Source organism: Rhinolophus hipposideros (assembly GCF_964194185.1).
Source record: "Rhinolophus hipposideros genome assembly, chromosome: 20".
Taxonomy (NCBI): Eukaryota; Metazoa; Chordata; class Mammalia; order Chiroptera; family Rhinolophidae; genus Rhinolophus; species Rhinolophus hipposideros.
This window is the reverse complement of record NC_138066.1, coordinates 23,563,660-23,581,684: the sequence shown is the minus strand read 5'-3', so window position 1 is coordinate 23,581,684 and position 18,025 is coordinate 23,563,660. Positions and strand designations below refer to the sequence as shown.

The following is an 18,025-nucleotide window of genomic DNA, read 5'->3' as shown; positions in this document are numbered from 1 at the left end:
GAAATAAATTCAAGAAATGCTGCAAGAGATTGAAAAAGGGGGATCAAATATCTTCACAGTATTTACCATTGTACACATACAGACACACCTCTAGGGCCAGAGATTAAAAAAAGTATATTCATAACAAACCCGAGCTAAAATTTCATACAACATGGTATAGAAAGGAGAGACCAAAGGACATACGTGCTAAAGTATAAAAGAGGAAGATGTATAAATTTAAAACTTTAATAAATCAACTGGGATATGGGATACTAAGTTAAGGACAACCACTGTAAGTTCAATAAGATACAGAGTACTAAAACAATTTTCAAGCAAGACCCATCTATATTTCCAGATGCACTTTACTTCAATAAAGAAAAGGCTTTAGAAGATACCAACCCGGTGCTTCCTGTCAGCGGACGCCGCCGAATAAGCACCGTTAAAGTCTGCGCTCCCGCACTCGTCACATCTAAGTCAGTCTACCAAAGAGCCTGAACAGCATTGAAAGCTCTTCTTTGGAGATTTGAGCTTTGAAATAACCGATGAGAGTCTGAGGAGCCATTCTGAGCAGTGAGGAACGCTCCCAGACTGTGTGGTGATGAGAGACCCAAACACCAAGCGCTCCAGAGTCTTTGGGTTTGTCACCTGTGCCACGGTGGAGGTGGTGGGTGCAGCCATGAACACGAGGCCACACCAGGTGGAGGGAAGAGCTGTGGGACCAAAGAGGGCTGCTGTCTCAAGAGAGGATTCTCAAAGACCTGGTGCCCACTTCACTGTGGAAAAGATTTTTGTCAATGGTATTAAAAAAGACACTGAAGCACATCACCTAAGAGATGATTTTGAACAGTGTGGGAACATTGAAGTGATTGACATCATGACCGACTGAGGCAGTAACGAGACGAGAGGCTCTGCTTCTGTAGCCTTTGATGACTGTGACTCTGTAGACAAGAGTGTCATTCAGAAATACTGTGCTGTGAATGGCCACAACTGTGACGTAAGGAAAGCCCTATCTAAGAAGGAGGGTGAGCTAGTGCTTCATCCAGCCAAAGAGGTCTAAGTGATTCTGGAAACTTCAGTGGTGGTTGAGGAGGTGGTTTGGTGGAAATGGCAACTTTGGTGGTGGAGGAAACTTCAGTGGTCAAGGTGGCTTTGGTGGCAGTCATGGTGGTGAAGATATGGTGGCAGTGGGGAGGACTATAATGGATTTGGTAATGATGGAAGAAATTTTGGAGGTGGCGGAAGCTACAATGATTTTGGCAATTACAACAGCCAATCTTCAAATTTTGGACCCATGAAAGGAGCAAACTTTGGAGCAGAAGTTCTGGTCCCTACGGTGGTAGCAGATAACACTTTGCCAAACCACGAAACCAGAAGCTATGGCAGTGGCAGAAGGTTTTAATTCCTGCCAGGAAACAAAGCTTAGCAGGAGAGGAGAGCCAGAGAACTGACAGGGAAGCTACAGGTTACAACAGATTTGTGAGCTCAGCCTAGCACAGTGGTGGCAGGGCCTAGCTGCTACAAAGAAGACATGTTTGAGACAATACTCATGTGTATGGGCAAAAAACTCGAGGACTGTATTTGTGACTAACTGTATAACAGGTTATTTTAGTTTCTGTTCTGTGAAAAGTGTAAAGCATTCCAACAAAAAGTTTTAATGTAGATTTTTTTTTTGCATCCATGCTGTTGATTGCTAAATGCAATAGTCTTATCATGACACTGAATAAATGTGTCTTAAAAAAAAAAAAAGGTATTACCCCAGCAATTCTACTCACTGTTCATTTAAAAAACAATACCTAGGTAAAGATTATTTTGATGACTTTTTCAAATGTTAATTGTGATTTTAAAATCATTTCATTTTTTTCTGCTGACATGAATCTATGTTTTTAAAATTAGTTTTTTTAACATTTTGTAATATGTTGTACAACAAGCTTTTGCTACTATCTGGCACTAATCCTTTTAAGACCATGACCACATTTTCTTTGTTATTAAATCAAGAAAATCCTCTAATACACTCATGCACAAAGCAAAACATACTTCCAGGAGGGAAAAAACAGTCTGAGTTCAAGAGGGAAAGGTTATAGAAAACAAAAGATAACCAACAGTTGAATACTTACTAATAAAGAAGGAAAAGAAAAAGAATATACCACTAAACAAGGAAATTTGACAGTCATAAAAAGAAAGTAAATTAAAAATAAGCTTTCAAAAAGAAATATTGTAGGAAAAGTTTACATATCATAAATTATCACTTCTACAAATGGATGTCTTGTTGCCCACAAAGAGGGCGGAACAAGTTGTCAATATCTGAACAAACCAGATGATAGAGAATCCAAAATTCAAAAGAAACCAATTTGCAGAAAGTACTTAGCCTCTCTCATCCTGGACAATAGCTTCTAAAGGAACATATAGCATTACAGTTTAAAAGTTTAGAGGAGACAAAGACTCAAGAGTATGATATCAATCAAGGTCCAACTAGGAAATTAAAACAACTCAGTGTATTTATAATTGGAAATTTAATGCAGACAATTGGTTACACAAGTGACAGAATAGCTGAAAAGCCAAAAAAAGAACTGTGAGGCAACCTACTGGATTAACAACAGCAGGAAGTCATTACCACTCCAAGGCTAGATAAACACAGACACAGAGGAGCGTAGGGTGCTGAGGTCACCTGGTAGAAACTGGACTGCCAGTGGAGCTGCCCAGGGGAAGCTATTGGTTAGTGCAAAAGTAATTGCGGTTTAAAAGGTTAAAAATTGCACAAACCACAATTACTTTTGCATCTTCCTAACGAACTAGGAGGAAATGCAGTTGCTGACAGAGAGAAGACAAGGGACTAACACCCTTCTCTCTCCCATCCTCCTGTTCAATTTCTCACCATGACAGACATGGTAGCTGGGGAAACAGACTAGGAGCAGACTCCTTGCAAGAGAGAACAGAAAGGAGCAATGAAATGGATGTATTTGAGAACAAACAGGACTTGGGCTGGCATAAAATCTGTTCAGAAAAAAATAATTTTAAAGTCTAAAACAATGCAACACTAATATTTTGGAGTTATAAATCCTGTACTACCAACCACATTTGAATTAGTAACTTCTTTTCTAAGAAAATTTTATCTCACTTGGACTTAAAATTTAAGGTGAGGCACTACATGTTACAGTTACTTTCAGACTTCTACAATACAATATGAGTTCTAATAAAGTTTTCGTGGTGTGGTTATGTTACTTTTAAAATTAAAACTGAATTTATGTTGAAAATTAAGAAGTTACTGTAAGAGAGAGTAATCTGACTCAAGCAAGGGTTCTCTTTTTGGAATCAGGTCAACCTCAAACAAACATTTAATTCTTATATCCCAAAAAAGTTAAAACCATACCATTTAAATCTGCATTTTCAAATCTGACCCAAACTATTTTCTCCTTTTCTTCTGTTAGAGGTGTTCCACTGTAAGCCTGCAGAGTAAACAGAAATGTTTGAATTAAAATACTTTACAGCTCTAATATTACTGATGTCCAAAACAAAGAGTAACTTAAATGAAGCCAATCCAATCCCTCAAATGTGCCATACAGGGTTAATGGCCGTTGAAAATACCATTAACAGAGTTACTTTAATAGTTTACAAAAAAAATCCTTACGATTTCAATTGTCTGTTTTAAAAAACAAGTGAGATGTGGATAGGGCAGTTAATTCCTTTGGAGAAGAGAAAACCCGCACTAGAACCAACTTCATCTTCAACCATCTCATCCTCATCTTCCTCTTCCTTGGTTTTGCTCTTTTCATCCTTGAAAATTCTTTTTTTAAAATAAACTTTTGGGGCCAGCACTGTCGCCCAGGTGGTTAGGGTGCCGTGCTCCAACCACCAAGGTTACCGGTTCGATTCCCACATGGGTCAGTGAGCTGTGCCTTCTACAGTTAAAATTGTGAACAACAGCTCTCCCTAGAGCTGGGCTGCCGTGAGCAGCCGGAGGTTGGTATGAGCTGCTGTGAGCAGCCAACCAGCGACCCGCTACCTCAGCCGGGGGGAGAGATAAACTTTTTATTTTGGAATAATTTTGGATTACCAAATACAGTACAGAGTTCTCATACACCCCTCAGCCAGTTTCCCTTCATGTTAACCATCTAACCTAACCAAATCTTACCATGGTCCATTTGTCAAAACTATGACACTAACTGGTGCATTACTAGTAAGCCCCAGCCGTTATTTGGATTTCACCAGTTTTCCCACTAATGTTCTTTCTCTACTCCAGGATCCAATCCAGGATCCCACATTGCATTGAGGAACTTCTTTCTTCCTATGTCAGGCTCTCTTTCAATCTAGTAAAGCAATAACTTTTTTTTTTCAACCTTTTCTTCAGTTAAATTTATTATAAGGCTGCTTAGTGCCTACAGCATTATTCAACATTCTCCCAATTCCTTTACAACATTTGCAAGATGCTGTCCTTTGATTTCTGGGCGATATGCAGAAAAAAACAAGGTTGAAAAGAAGCCTTTCGGTGTATTGGGATTCCTGAACTTCTTTTCTTTCCCCCTCAGGGTGAAATAAGACTTTCATAACAAGGCTTGCATACTTTGGTATGTCTTCAAGGTTTCCTCTCTCCTTAGCAGACATGCTGTTCTTTACTAATCCTTTTCTGAAAAAATCCTGTGAAGCTTACGGAGGCATCTGAATGTTGCTTCTTGTGTGCCTTCCTGCAGGTTTGTACAAAGAAGGCATATGACATGTCATTTTGCCTTGCAACGCATGACGTCCTTTGCCCATGATTAGACATTTTATTCTCAGTGACGCAGACTCACCTAGTGCCCATCCAGTTTTCACTTGTTATCCTAATGGAGCTCAGTGTACTACCACACTAAAATTTGGGGGTTTTTTTCCATAGCACTGATTATTAGCCTCCTTCAACCAAGATCCAACTGCTCTAGTTCTCTTATTTGGAGTCGAAACTTTCACCCCATTACTGATAGGATTTACTTATTTCTCCTTTTACTCCTTATCTGGTTTCTAACACGTATACAGATTCATAAGCACAGAGTTATTGCTGAATTTTAAAAGACACAGCTACAATCACGGTGGATACATTGTATTGTTTTATTTTTCCACTGTAAATAACTTCCATTGTGTGCTACTATCAAAAGTATAAAATTTAGTGACAGCAATGTATTCTACAGGGTGTACATGTATCATAACTTGCTTGACTGTTATGGATATTTGGTCTGGCTACAATTGTTTACACTGAAAATGGGAAAATTTCATACACACTGAAATTTCTGAGCTTTAACTTTTTTCTTGGTTATGTTTTTAAAATAAATTTTCGTAAGTACAATTATTAGATCAAAGGGCACAGCTAAGGGCTTCTACCAGCCATCAATGACATCTGTTCAATACAACAGGAATTCACTCTCTTTCTGATAACTGAAGAAGCTGACACCAGTCCAATACATTTTCTCCTTTTTGCGGGTATATGGAGACCCAGAGAATAATTTCCAGGCTCCATAAATTTGATGATTCCAGACTAAAGCAGGAGTTGGCACGTAACTTCAGCCAAAAATATCATTTTCCAAATCACTGACCACAAAGTAACAATAGGGAATTCTGGATTAAATGTGGGGGGTAAAAAAAGGAGACGACTTGTCGCCAAATCTGCCCTACCACCTGTGTTCATAAATAAAGTTTTATTTTAATACAACCCTGTCCTTTACATAAAAAGCAGTGCTGAATAGTTGCGACAGAGACTGTGTGAACTGCAAAGCTTATCCAGCCCTTTCTAGAAAACGCTTGCCAACTGCTACGCTAGACCATGAAGCCTTAAGGATGAGCCCTGGAAATCCTCTCAACTTCATACATACAGTGTCTGACCCACAGCGGTTGCTCAAGTAATTGTCTGCTGCTTGAATTTTTGCTTTCTTTCCATGGTATTTGGAATAATGACTTGCGTAACAAATTTCTTAAATGAATATTCTAATTCGCAGGTACATGACTACAACTTTACTTCCATACTTACTACTCTGATCCAAAGCTTCAGTCAATGTATGGATGATTCCCTTTCTAATGTATAATGTCCACAAAAACTGATTTTCTGCCTGCCAGCATTTTCACCCTATCCGTTTTAGCAGCTCCTGTTTTTCCTTTTTTTCTTTCTTTCGAGCAGCCCCTATTTTCAATCTATTACTCAACCTAGTATTCTTGTTTCTCTAGCAAAGTCTCCACCTAGACCCTCAAAGTCTCAGACCACAGCCTCTCTCCTCCAGCCAACAAAAACTGCTTGCTCTGCAGGGTTTCCACTAGACAAAAGGTGCCTTTGCAAAAATTTGATAAAGAGGCACTCTAGGGAAGACAAATTGCAAAAAATGTTTAAATGCCTCTTCCTTGGAAGTAGCCTCATGCCAGGACTCAGGGCTTATGAGAAAGCAGTTTATGGAAGACCGAAGCCTGACGCTGTCTGCAGAGTAAGGGTGCTACAGCCACTGCAACTCTGTTGCCTTCCATACCCAGCTAGCCAGTTTCTTTCCATATCAAACACCCAACCTTTCCAGTCATTTCAACTAGTGTCACTTTTAATGTCCTTTGGAACATAACTCTTTCACTCTTTCCTATGCATTCCCTTGACCATTAAATATGCAGTCTGCACACTGAATCTGTTAACACCGATTTGTTGCTATTATCTCTGGTTGTGTCAAGCCACTTGACTTCCCTTATTAACCAGGTTCCTTAAGAAAGGAAAGCATGTATTTGTCCTTACATGCCCCACAGACCTTGTCACTGTGGCCTATTTTCATGAAAGTTGACTAAGTAAAATAAGGGACTACCAACATTCCTTGGTAATTTCCCTTATTTGACGACTACAATTTGTTTAATACAGCAGAAACCTGGATTTTAGACTTTCCCGGGACCCTCTCCTAAAGCTGGGACACTGGATCTATGGATGTCCTTTGGAACAGTGTAGTTGCAGATACCTTGGCAGTCAGGGAACACGAACGTGACCACAGGGAGAAAATAGAGAACCCTTTCCCTTCAGCAGCTCCACTAGACAGTGTGCTTCCCAAAGCTACAGTTTCACGAGAATCACCTGAGATCCTTACTACAGACACAAGTTACTAGATGCTACCCCAATTCCACTGAGTCAAACTCTATGGGAGAGGGGCCTGGAAATTATTATTGTTAACAAATGTGCCAAGTGATACGGACTTATGTTAAATTTGGGCACTAGTGCACTAGAGGTGATCCCAGGAGGGCCACTCTCATTCTTCATTGTCACAATAACACAGAGTGAACAGTAAGGGGGCTACTCTCTTAGAATAACAAGGTATACTCTACCTGGTGTAAAAACAATGCTCAATATGAAAGAGACATAGATTTGTGCTCCGTATTTAGTTAATATAATATCTAGTTAATGAAATGCATAGCAAACACCAAAAGTGCCAAAAATGTATACACATGACTTGTATTCATCTTTTGTTATCAGATTATAGTGACAATTACAATTTTAATACAGTTTTTTCCTTTCTTAAAATGTGTCTATATTTTGTTGGCACCCTCTATATATTGCTTTTCTCCCTTCAAACAAGCAACATTTAACCAGGACAAGAAAAAGATTTTAGAAACAGAATCCAACAAGAGAGTACCAAGTCCCATCTCTCAACAAACATCTTACCTTGCTTCCTTTCAGGAGAACAAATCCTGAGGAATAATAATTGTGCCACTGTCAGCACAAAACTAAGGCACATCTAATGACAAGTATAGTTCCACCCTACCAACGTTCAGGATGCTAAAATATCTAATGTTGGTGGCACTAGTATCAAGTTTAGGAAACAGAACATTTGAGAGGTCCCCTGGCCAATGGTAAAAACCTACTAAAAACTACACTGACACTTACCTGTGGCACAACATCCTGTAGAAAAGTCACAACACTTTCCATGTAGGACTGCTCCCTGAAAAGGAGTGAAATGGATAATATTTATTATGACAGCTTAAAACAAAACATGGAAAAACTCTTTCTATAAGCCCTAATAAAGCTGCTCATAATGTTTTAAAAAGAGGGGGAAAAAGACCAACTCGCATCACCTGATAATCTGCTAACCAGATTTCTAGTTTCATTGTATGTTATTAAACCCAAATGAGATTTTAACATTTTTAAATATTATCTCTTCTGAAAGTCATGCTCTCTTAATTTAATACAGGTAACTTCTAACTCTGATTTGAAGGAGTGATGACAGAACATTTGGCTACGGCAGAAACTTCCTGTTGAGTCAGAGCAGAATGCCCTAGTTAGAGCAAGAAAAACTGTTGCTGATGACAGTATTTAGTGACTTCTTTAAATTGGTTATAAACTTAGTCCCTTATCTGTATATAGCAAAATGAATCTATGCTGCAGGTATGGGCATTAGAAGGACTTATTAAGAAGCCCTCACAGGGGGTGGCTGGATGGCTCAGTTGGTTAGACCACAAGCTTTTAACAATAAGGTTGCCAGTTCAATTCCCACATGGGTGGTGGGCTCCGCCCCCTGCAACTAAAGATTGAAAAGACAACTGGACTTGGAGCTGAACTGCACCCTCCACAACTAGATTGAAGGACAACGACTTGGAGCTGATGGGCCCTGGAGAAACACACTGTTCCCCAAAATTCCCCAATAAAATTTAAAAAATAAATAAAATAAATTGAAAAATAAGAAGTCCTCACAGAACTTTTGGCATATATATAAGACATGGGAAAATATTATAAATGCATAAGGACACAGATATTCTAAATGGGAAGTATATAAACATCAGCAAGTGGAGAAACAAAAAATTCTTCAAAATACCAAATCAAATTCATTTTACAGAGATGCGAAAAAAAATTACATTTAATAAAACAATATGAGTTCTCCTAAATCCTATTTTCAAAATACACCTTACATTACTACAAAAATTGATTAGGCCTAAAAAAAAAAAAAAAAAAAAAAAAAAATTTGATTAGGCCTACCTCTCCAACCTCATTTTTCTGTCACTCTCCTAACTAACTCTGATTCAGTGATATGCCACTTCAGTTCCAAGCTTACAGCAAGCTCTTCTTTGAATCAAGATCTTTACACCAGCTTTCTTTTTGCCTGGATTCCTTCCTTTTCAGATCTCCAGCTTAAGTATTACCTCCTCAGAGAGGCTGTCCCTGACATACTCCCCAGTGTCATTTTCCATCATAGTACTCTATGCACTGCTCAGGGCCTGTAATTACTTATTTACTGTTTCCTCCACTAGAATGTAAACTCTATTACAGAAAGGAATCCATCTCTCATATTTAACTTGTGTCTCTAGACTCTATAAGCCAGTATGTAGGCATGAAGGAGGTGCTCAAACATGGTGAAAAGAATACTGAACAAATTAAATATTTTGTTAAAACCACAAAAATTACGTAGTGCATCACAAAAAGCAATAAATGTTGACTACCACAGAGTGAGGCAGCATAGAATACAGCATAAGGGCAGACTCTGCAGACAAACTGCACAGGTTTGATCCAGGTCTCCTTCCTGGCTGTCACCAAGAACAATTTACTTAATTTCTCTCTGCTTTCGTTTCCTCACCTGTGAAATGAAGGCTGAAATAGTACCTAACTTATAGTAGCTAGTAATATGCTTAACGTTTAGCCATGGCCCATAGTTAGCAAAGACAAATAGCCCTGGGAAATGGTGGAAAAAACGGAAGTATTGTAGTGAAATATTATATTACACATATACCTATGCTAGTCTGAGAAGATAATCTTTATGTAACATGCTAAACTGACCAAGGAAAATAATCCAAAATGCTACAATTCCCTCATGAGCATTTTAAAAAGCAGAAAAGAAGTTTTACCTCCTTAGACAGGTATGGAAGGGTCTTAATTGTCCAGCCCAGCCTACTTCAAATAGGTCAATTTCCCTATATTTCATTTATGAAAATAGCTTGCCTTTCCCCATCTGCTTGCTCCCTTTGCAAACAATGCACCCTCGATTCTAAATGCCCAAACACTATTCAGCCTTTAAAATACACAATACATGTTAGTTTCTTAATGAAACCTTTTTGGATCTAAAATACTCCCTCTAAATTCTCATGCTATTTTGCTGGCATCTTTTTTGATTATAGTGATTTCAAGCATACATAGCTTAAAACCACACTAGATTATATGCCGCTACAAAGTATAGATATGCGTAACATAAAGAAATGTACTCTTCAAGATATTGACTTTGAAACTTTGTAACTGAGACCTAGAGTAAGATACATTGTACATCATGCTTTGGTAAACATATACATACATATGATACATCTATGTGTAGAACAAAACAACACCAATTCCCCACTATATTTCCTATTGCATTCCATTTCATTTTTAAAAAAATTATCCTAAACCACTAAATTGACTTAATAACCTACTAATTGTTAAACTTGGACTATGAAAAAACATTACTGTTTAGGATTTAGCATAGTGCTTTTCAAGTATTCTGTAAATGCACTGAATCCATCAACTTGACCCTCCAATTATTCCTTTTATTTGGCCTTGGCAATTATATTTATCATCCTGTAAAATCGAAATTGAACAGATTTTACAAAAGTAAGCACTGTTCAGAAAGGAAATCTAAATGTTAGTTACTATTCTGAGTAACCTTGTCTTCAGCTATTAGGCTTATCTGAAATTTGCTTACGTGACAGCCTGGGGGCGAACCACAACTCCACCAGTACAACGACTGGGTCTTCTGGGGGAATCTGTAGCCATAGCTTCATTCACAAAACCTGTTTCCAGAACAAAAAAAAACAGAAAATATGGATTAGTATTGTTAGTGTGAGGGGGGAAAGGTTTATGGGTTACTCACTAGATTCCTTTTCAAAAATGCCTAAAATGTAGGAAACTTTCTCAGCAACTCCTTATACCAGAAAGGGGCAAGGACAGGAGAGGAATAAGTGGATTAAAATTTTTTCAAATTACCAAGATTATTTTAATTTGGACCAAGTCTCAGAACCACAAAATTAGTTAGGACTCTTGCTGGACCCTCTGATCTACTGTTGACATAAACTAGAAAGGTAAGGCAACCATGGATGGGAAGTCAAGCACAGAATCACTTTATAAAAACAAATGTGCTACCTTTGTGAACCAAAATTTACTGAAATCTTATGTTGCGATAGTGAAAATACACATGGTACAATATTTCAAGACCAAAAGGAACAGTAGGGTAATACCTTCCAACTAAGACTGTTGGCAATCTGTAAGAAAGCTTATTGTAAGTATGTGTGATGATGGATGTTAACTAGACTTATGATGCTGATCATTTTGCAATATTGAATCATCATGTTGTGCAGATAAAACTAATATATGTCAATTATACCTTAAAAAAACAAAAAGACAGCCTGGTCATAATTTAGCAAGATTTTTAAAATCATATTTGTTAACCCAATCACCAGAGACTAAATAAATAACTAAAAACTTATGACTTTAGAAGCCCCTGATCCTTTCCTGTCACATCACTGAATTGTGATCACTGAACGTCCAATAAGCATGTGAATCACTGGGGAGGTTTTAAGAGCACGGAGTGTACTTGGTTAAGGTTTAAAGGACGATTGACAGCAATATTCTCTTACAGGGCGCTCGGGAAAGCCCACAGCCTGGAACTAATCTTGAAAGCCTTCACTTCTAAAACCTTCACTTCTAACTAGTGAGTGTTCCACCACCTTATTTGACAACTTTCAAACTGATAAGTCCCACCTGCTACAACCAAAATACCCTTTGCCCCAATCAGCCCACGTTCCCCTTCCTCAATGGGTATCTTCATCTCCACCCCCTCAGCCCTCGCATTTCCCTTCCACCCTTTATTTCCAAAACACAGCCGCACAAGGACTGTCCCGTAAGGGCCCTGTCTCATGAGGACGACCCTCGCCAGCCCCCAAGGCCCCACTCTCCTAAAAGACACTAGCACAGCGCTACCCACTTAACCTCCAACACGGAGCCACCGCTGCCCCCGGCCGCCCTCTGGCTCCTTGCCCTACCTCCCCTCCCCCTCCAATCTCGACAGCTCTCCCTCGACGAATTCCTGCCAGTCAAGCCCTCTTCCCTCACGCTGCTTGCCCCTCGTCCTCTCCAAGCCTCCCAAAGCCACAGCCCCGCCAGCTCTCTCACCGGCCGCCCCGCCGGTAAACGCTGTTCTCCAGCTCAGGGCTCACTGTTTGGAGTCTCCCCTCGTGATTGACGGCTACCACTTCCTACCACGCCTCAGCGGAACTACCTTTCTAGCCAATCCCAGAAGCAAACTGGCTACGGCCGGGCACCGCCCTTAGAGGTCAGTTTCTCCAACCAGCACGTAGAAAAGAGGCGGACCCGCCTCCTGAAATTATCCAATCCGCTGCGGCTCGAGGAAAACAAAACAGTATGTAAATTCGGGTAAAGCCAAGGTGTCAGGTTCGGTTGCGAACGCAGGCAGGTAGGGAAGAGTTACAGACATATCCATGTTCTTTTGAAGACAGCACCTTGGCGGCTTTGTCCCAAACCATCATGCCCCAAACTCCTGTGCACCTCACCTGAGTGTCTCAGGCTGGGAATTGAAGGATCCAGAGACTGGTCTGTTTACATCGAATCTCGCGACAGCTGATTCGAAGCTCAAAGCACGTGGACATGGCAGCTGCCAATCACTTTTAGCTGGCCACTCATCCATTCCAAACCCGCCTCCTGCCCCGCCCTTTTATCTGTGTTTACCTTCCGGGAACCTAAGTTGGTTTGTGCTGGTGGGCAGCCGGGCAGCCGGGGAGATGTAGATTTGAATAAGGGGCGCGGGCGGTAATCTTGTCAATTTTGACCTAAATTTGTGGGCCACGCCTGACTCCTTCCTCCCCTGTTTCCCGTAAGGAAGAGATCAAGATCTCGCCGGTATTGTTTCGTCAATTACACTTCTTTTCTAATGGTAACACATTAATTTATTGAACAGATGCTCCGTAAGTACAAAGGCTCTAAGAAGGGAGTTAATTTTGAGGAAGGACGAGAAAAACAGTATGGTTTAAGGAAAGTAAACTAAGGAGAAAGTGATAGGAAACTAGTTAGGAGAGGTAAGCAGTGGCCAGATGGACTATGGTCTTGTAGAATTGTAAGGAGTCCCAGTTTTTTTTTCCAGGGTGGGAATCTATTGGAGGACTTTCAGCTAGGAAACATCGTGATCATATTTACATTTCTAAAAGATCATTCTGTCTACTAACCGGAAAATAAACTTGTCAGGAAAGGGACAAGAGTGGAAGCAGTGAGTCGAGTAGAGAGGCTATTTCAGTAGACTAAGTGGGAGATACTGTCTAGAACTGAGCCTAAAAGTGAAGCAGTAGAGTTGAAAAGTCAATTTCAGAATAGTTTGGAAGAGAATTGAAAGAACTTGATAATGCATTGGATGTGGGATGGAAAGAAAAGAGAGAATCGACGGTCAGGCCTATGTTTGGGGCTTGAGCAACTGAGTGATGACATTTACAGATAGGATGAACACAGATAGGATTTACACATTTTTAATAGAGGTGAATTTCTGTGCCTTGGTTTCATCCTTTGTAAATTGTAGAAAGAATATTAGGAGCCTCATAGGATTTTTGGAAGAGTAAATAAATTTAAAATTCTGAGAACCAATTAGAAATGCCTCCAAATCAACTAGTTGTAATGGCTAATTAACCAACAGGTTCTAATTACTACATGTTTTCTCCACAGAGATGGTGTGAGACTGTCTCACAAGCCTTCAAAGAGAAAATTTAGGGTAATCTTTTTTTTACTGGAAGTAACTTATGATGCTTAGTACATATTGCCAGCTCATGAGTCATTTCAAAGTAATGGGACCTCGGGAAACTTTTCAACAATCTGTTCTTGTGACTGAGCAATCCCAGCTAGCAAACTCATTTTCAGTGTAAAAGAGTGACTTCAACCCAGAGATCTGTGTTTCTCCAGTTGTTACAATGTCCATTATAATAAATCACTAATGACTAAAATTGCCTCTTACGGTCCTACAGATCAAAAACAAGAGTCCCCAAGGAATAGTCAGGGAACTATCCATAGACAAATCTTAATGTCAGTTTATATTTTATCGTGTGTGTTTGTTTTGTTAGGATTAGGATTCTTTTTTTAGTCTCAAGCAAACCATTGCCTCACTTACCCTGGCCGCCAAAACCACTTGGATAATAATCACATGATTTCAGCAGCAGTGAAATAATCTGATTTCACATTGATTTCACATTAGTATTCTAATTTTCAGTCAAGTAAAAGGAAAAACAAAGAGGTTTTTAAAAAGTGGCCATATAATTTATCATCCCAACCAGGAAACCTTAAAATGATGCTCTGTTAATAATTATACCGGGGCGGGGGTGGGGGGCAGCTGAAGTAGGACTGTCCTAGGCAAACCAGGAAGTGTGGTTGCTCTTTATCTCTGATACATTAGTGCTACTTTGTAGCTGTTTCGTAGTTCATTAATGTATAATTCTATTGTCTATTTAGCTAAAATGCAAGCTCTTTAACAGATTATTTGTTTCATTTCTATTCTCCATAATGCTCTATCTATTCACTAACAAGAAAAATTACATGTCAGAACCCCAACAATTTACCCTGAAATCTGGAGCTGGTATTTATAATTAAATTATTGACAAAGACCAAAAAATAGTTTCATCAACTGTTTTAATGATGCCCAGGGCATAGTTTACCTTCCCCATATATAACCTTCTCTGTTTAACCCTGCTTTTAAAAAGGTGCTTTAAAAATCTGAAAAAAACCCTGAATCTGTGGGAAGTTTTTAGAAGCCAAAAGTTTAATAAAAATAATTATTATGTGACATTCATTGAGCTCTATATACCAATCATTGTAGTATTATTATCTGTATTTTACAGATGGGAACCAAGACACAAAGATATTAAACCATTTAGCCCCAAATACAGCCACAATGGTGGAAATTCAGGTTCCAGGTTTCTGCCCAGAGAACTGAAAAGGGGAGCCTCAGGGAAGAGGTAAGTACTGTGGAGACTACAGAGAGGGAGAGCTCAGGAAAGTGACCCCAAAGGATCCTAATTGGCATATCAAAGACTTTGAGAACTTAACTGGCAGATAGATCACTGCCCAGCTCCCCAACCAGCCTCTCGGTGATGCACACAAGGGATAGATCAAACTGCAGCATGGCCAAGGCTTTGGAAAATGAACTGACATTGGAACCACAGCCCACAAAGGTGGGTTGGAACATGCAGCATGAATTAACCAGATTGATTGCCTATTAAAACAAAAATATCAATGTTCTCCATAAGAGGTCATTAAAACCCAGAGTGTCATAACATAATATTCAAATGTCTAGGATATAATCTAAAATTACATGGTATACGAAGAATCAGGAAAATCTCAATTCACATGGAAAAAACAATCAATAGATGCCAACACCTAAATGACACTGATTATCTGACAAACACTTTAAAACATATAAAAATATTCCTGCAAGCAATTGTGAACATTGTCGACATGAATATAAAAGTAGAAAATCTCAACAAAGAGAAGATATAAAGAAGAACCAATGGAAATTTTAGAACTCAAAAATATAATAAAGCGCTAACAAAAAAGGAAAACAAAATTTTTTTAAAAAAAGAAAATGTGATGCTGAAAAAATAGTTTAAGGAATAATAACTGAAAACCTTCTAAGTTTGGTGAAAGACATAAACCTACAGATTCAAGATGCTTAGCAAACCCCAAGCAGGAAAACCTCAACAAAATCCATATGCAGACACATCATAACCATACTGCTGAAAACTAAGACAAAGAAAAAATCTTGAAAGCATCCAGAGAAAAACTGCATTACCTATTTGAATGAGTGCAGATTTTTCATTAGAAACCATGGAGGCCAGAGGAAGTGATATATTTTTTAAAGGGTTCAAAGAAAACAGTACCAGAAGGAAACTTAGAGTATCAGGCATGAAGAAAGAGCAATAGCAATGGTAAATATCTGGATGAATATCATAGACTGTTCTCCTCTTGAGTTCTTTAAAATGTTTGACTTTTGATACCAAAATTATAACATTGCCTAAAGGGGTTTTCAAAGGGGTTTTCAAAGGGGTTTTCAAAGATGTAATATGTAAGGACAACTACAATGTAACTAGGAGGTGAGTTTTCTATGTTCTACTTTAAATAGTAAAATATTGATCTTGAGTAGGCTACAAAAGTTTATATATTGTAATCCCTAAGGCAAACATTCATGCTGCCAAAATATTTTTGTTTTCAAAAATTAAAATTTTTCAACTTTTCTTAGTGACATATTATATTCAAGGGAAAAATACACTTCAAATGCTTCACTCAGCTAGAGCTATCTTCCCAATTCTGGAAGATGATGAAATAACATTGTTTATTAATATCGTTGCCAAAACAAACCTAGTGTACAGCTTATGAAAGCAATGCTAAAAAGCCTATGTTCTCTCCCGATTGTGGACTGCCTCCAAGATGGCCCATAATGACGCTCACCTCCTAGTATTCGTGCCCTGTAGTTGCCTCCGATGTTGTTTACCGGATTTGGTCTGTGCGACTACTAAAATGCAACAGAATTGATGATGTGGTACTTTTGAGGTTAGGTCACAAAAGTCATTGGGGCTTCTGCTTTGTTGTTTCTGGTATCATTTGCTCTGGGGGAAAGTTAAACCATTATGTTGGTAGAAGTCCTGTAGAGGGGCACATGACAAGAAACAAGTGATTGTTGTGGGAAGCAGATTCCCCAGCCCTAGCAAATCCGACAGATGACTGACTATAGCCCTGACTGATACGTTGACTGCAACCAGTATAAGAGACTGTAACCTATCTAAGTCATTCCCAGGTTCCTGACACTCAAACTGTGGAGGTGTTTGTTGTTTTAAGCTGCTCGATTTTGAGTTATTATGCAGTAATACATATTAGGTTGGTGCAAAAGTAATTGTGGTTTAAAAAGGTTAAAAACGGGCCGGCCCGGTGGCTCAGGCGGTTGGAGCTCTGTGCTCCTAACTCTGAAGGCTGCCGGTTCGATTCCCACATGAGCCAGTGGGCTCTCAACCCAAGGTTGCCAGTTTGACTCCCGCAAGGGATGGTGGGCTGTGCCCCCTGCAACTAACAACAGCAACTGGACCTGGAGCTGAACTGCGCCCTCCACAACTAAGATTGAAAGGACAACTTGACTTGGAAAAAGTCCTGGAAGTACACACTGTTCCCCAATAAAGTCCCGTGCCCCTTCCCCAATAAAATCTTTAAAAAATATGCTTTGTTGTTTTTTTTTAAAAAAGGTTAAAAACAATAGCAAAAACCGCAATTACTTTTGCACCAACCTAACATTTTAATCTCTGAGGCGTAAGTAGATAAAAAATTATCTGTTCTACAAAATAATGAAAAGAATGTGTGCAGATGTGGTATTGTGATATAAGAAATACATATTTTGGTCTTTGTCCCAGGCTTCCAGGCTTTGGTCTTTGTCCCAGGCTCCTAAAACCTTTGTAATTTCCTACGCTATTAAGGGTGCTACTAGCATCTTTTGTCTTTGGTCATTGACCCGTTGCTGACAAAGCTCCTAAATCCCTTGGAATTTCCTGATAGTAGTACCTTTTGTTCTTATGAGACAACTCTTGGTGGGCTCTCTCTCTTCTGGATGGCAGCTGATCAGCAGAAAAAACAAGCCATGACTGGAAGTTTGAACTTTCAGCCTCACCACCCACCATCCTCCTTGGAGGGGAAGAGGCTGGAAATTGAGTTAATAATTGATTATGGCAACATGATGAAGCCTCCATAAAAATCCATGAACTATGGGGCTTGGAGAACTTTTAGGCTGGTGAACATTCAAATGCCAGGTGGGTGGTGTACCCCAAACCTATGGTGACAGAAGCTCCTGCGCCTGGGACCCTTCTGGACCTCGCTCCATGTATCTCTTCATCTAGCTGTTTATCTTTTTTATTATATAATAAACTACTAAACCTGTTTCCAAGTTCTGTGAGCTGTTCTAGCAAATTATGAAACCTGTGGAGGGGGTTGTAGGAACGCTGATTTATAACCAGTTGGTCAGAAGTATATGTGATAGTCTGACTTACAATGGGTGTCTGAAGTGGGGGAACTCTTGTGAGACCCAGC

The 18,025-nt window shown here is 39.3% G+C and overlaps 1 protein-coding gene across 18 annotated transcripts in view; it reads right to left on the bottom strand.

Moving 5' to 3' along the window:
• BCAS3 (BCAS3 microtubule associated cell migration factor) overlaps window positions 1-12,561 on the bottom strand; it is a 568,714-nt gene extending 556,153 nt beyond the window's left edge. For 9 of the 18 annotated variants that reach the window (XM_081028998.1, XM_081029009.1, XM_081029008.1 and 6 more), the window contains exons 1-4: window positions 12,083-12,167; window positions 10,617-10,704; window positions 7,841-7,895; window positions 3,347-3,422 (exon numbers count right to left, since the gene is read on the bottom strand). In XM_081028998.1, coding sequence (XP_080885124.1) covers window positions 3,347-3,422; window positions 7,841-7,895; window positions 10,617-10,687 — 202 coding nt within the window. In that variant the 5' untranslated portion in view covers window positions 10,688-10,704; window positions 12,083-12,167. Of the gene's footprint in view, window positions 1-3,346; window positions 3,423-7,840; window positions 7,896-10,616; window positions 10,705-11,952; window positions 12,187-12,480 lie in introns of those variants that run through there. The other 9 variants (XM_081029013.1, XM_081029011.1, XM_081029010.1 and 6 more) reach the window with 7 other exon arrangements.
• Between the last annotated feature and the right edge of the window lie 5,464 nt (window positions 12,562-18,025).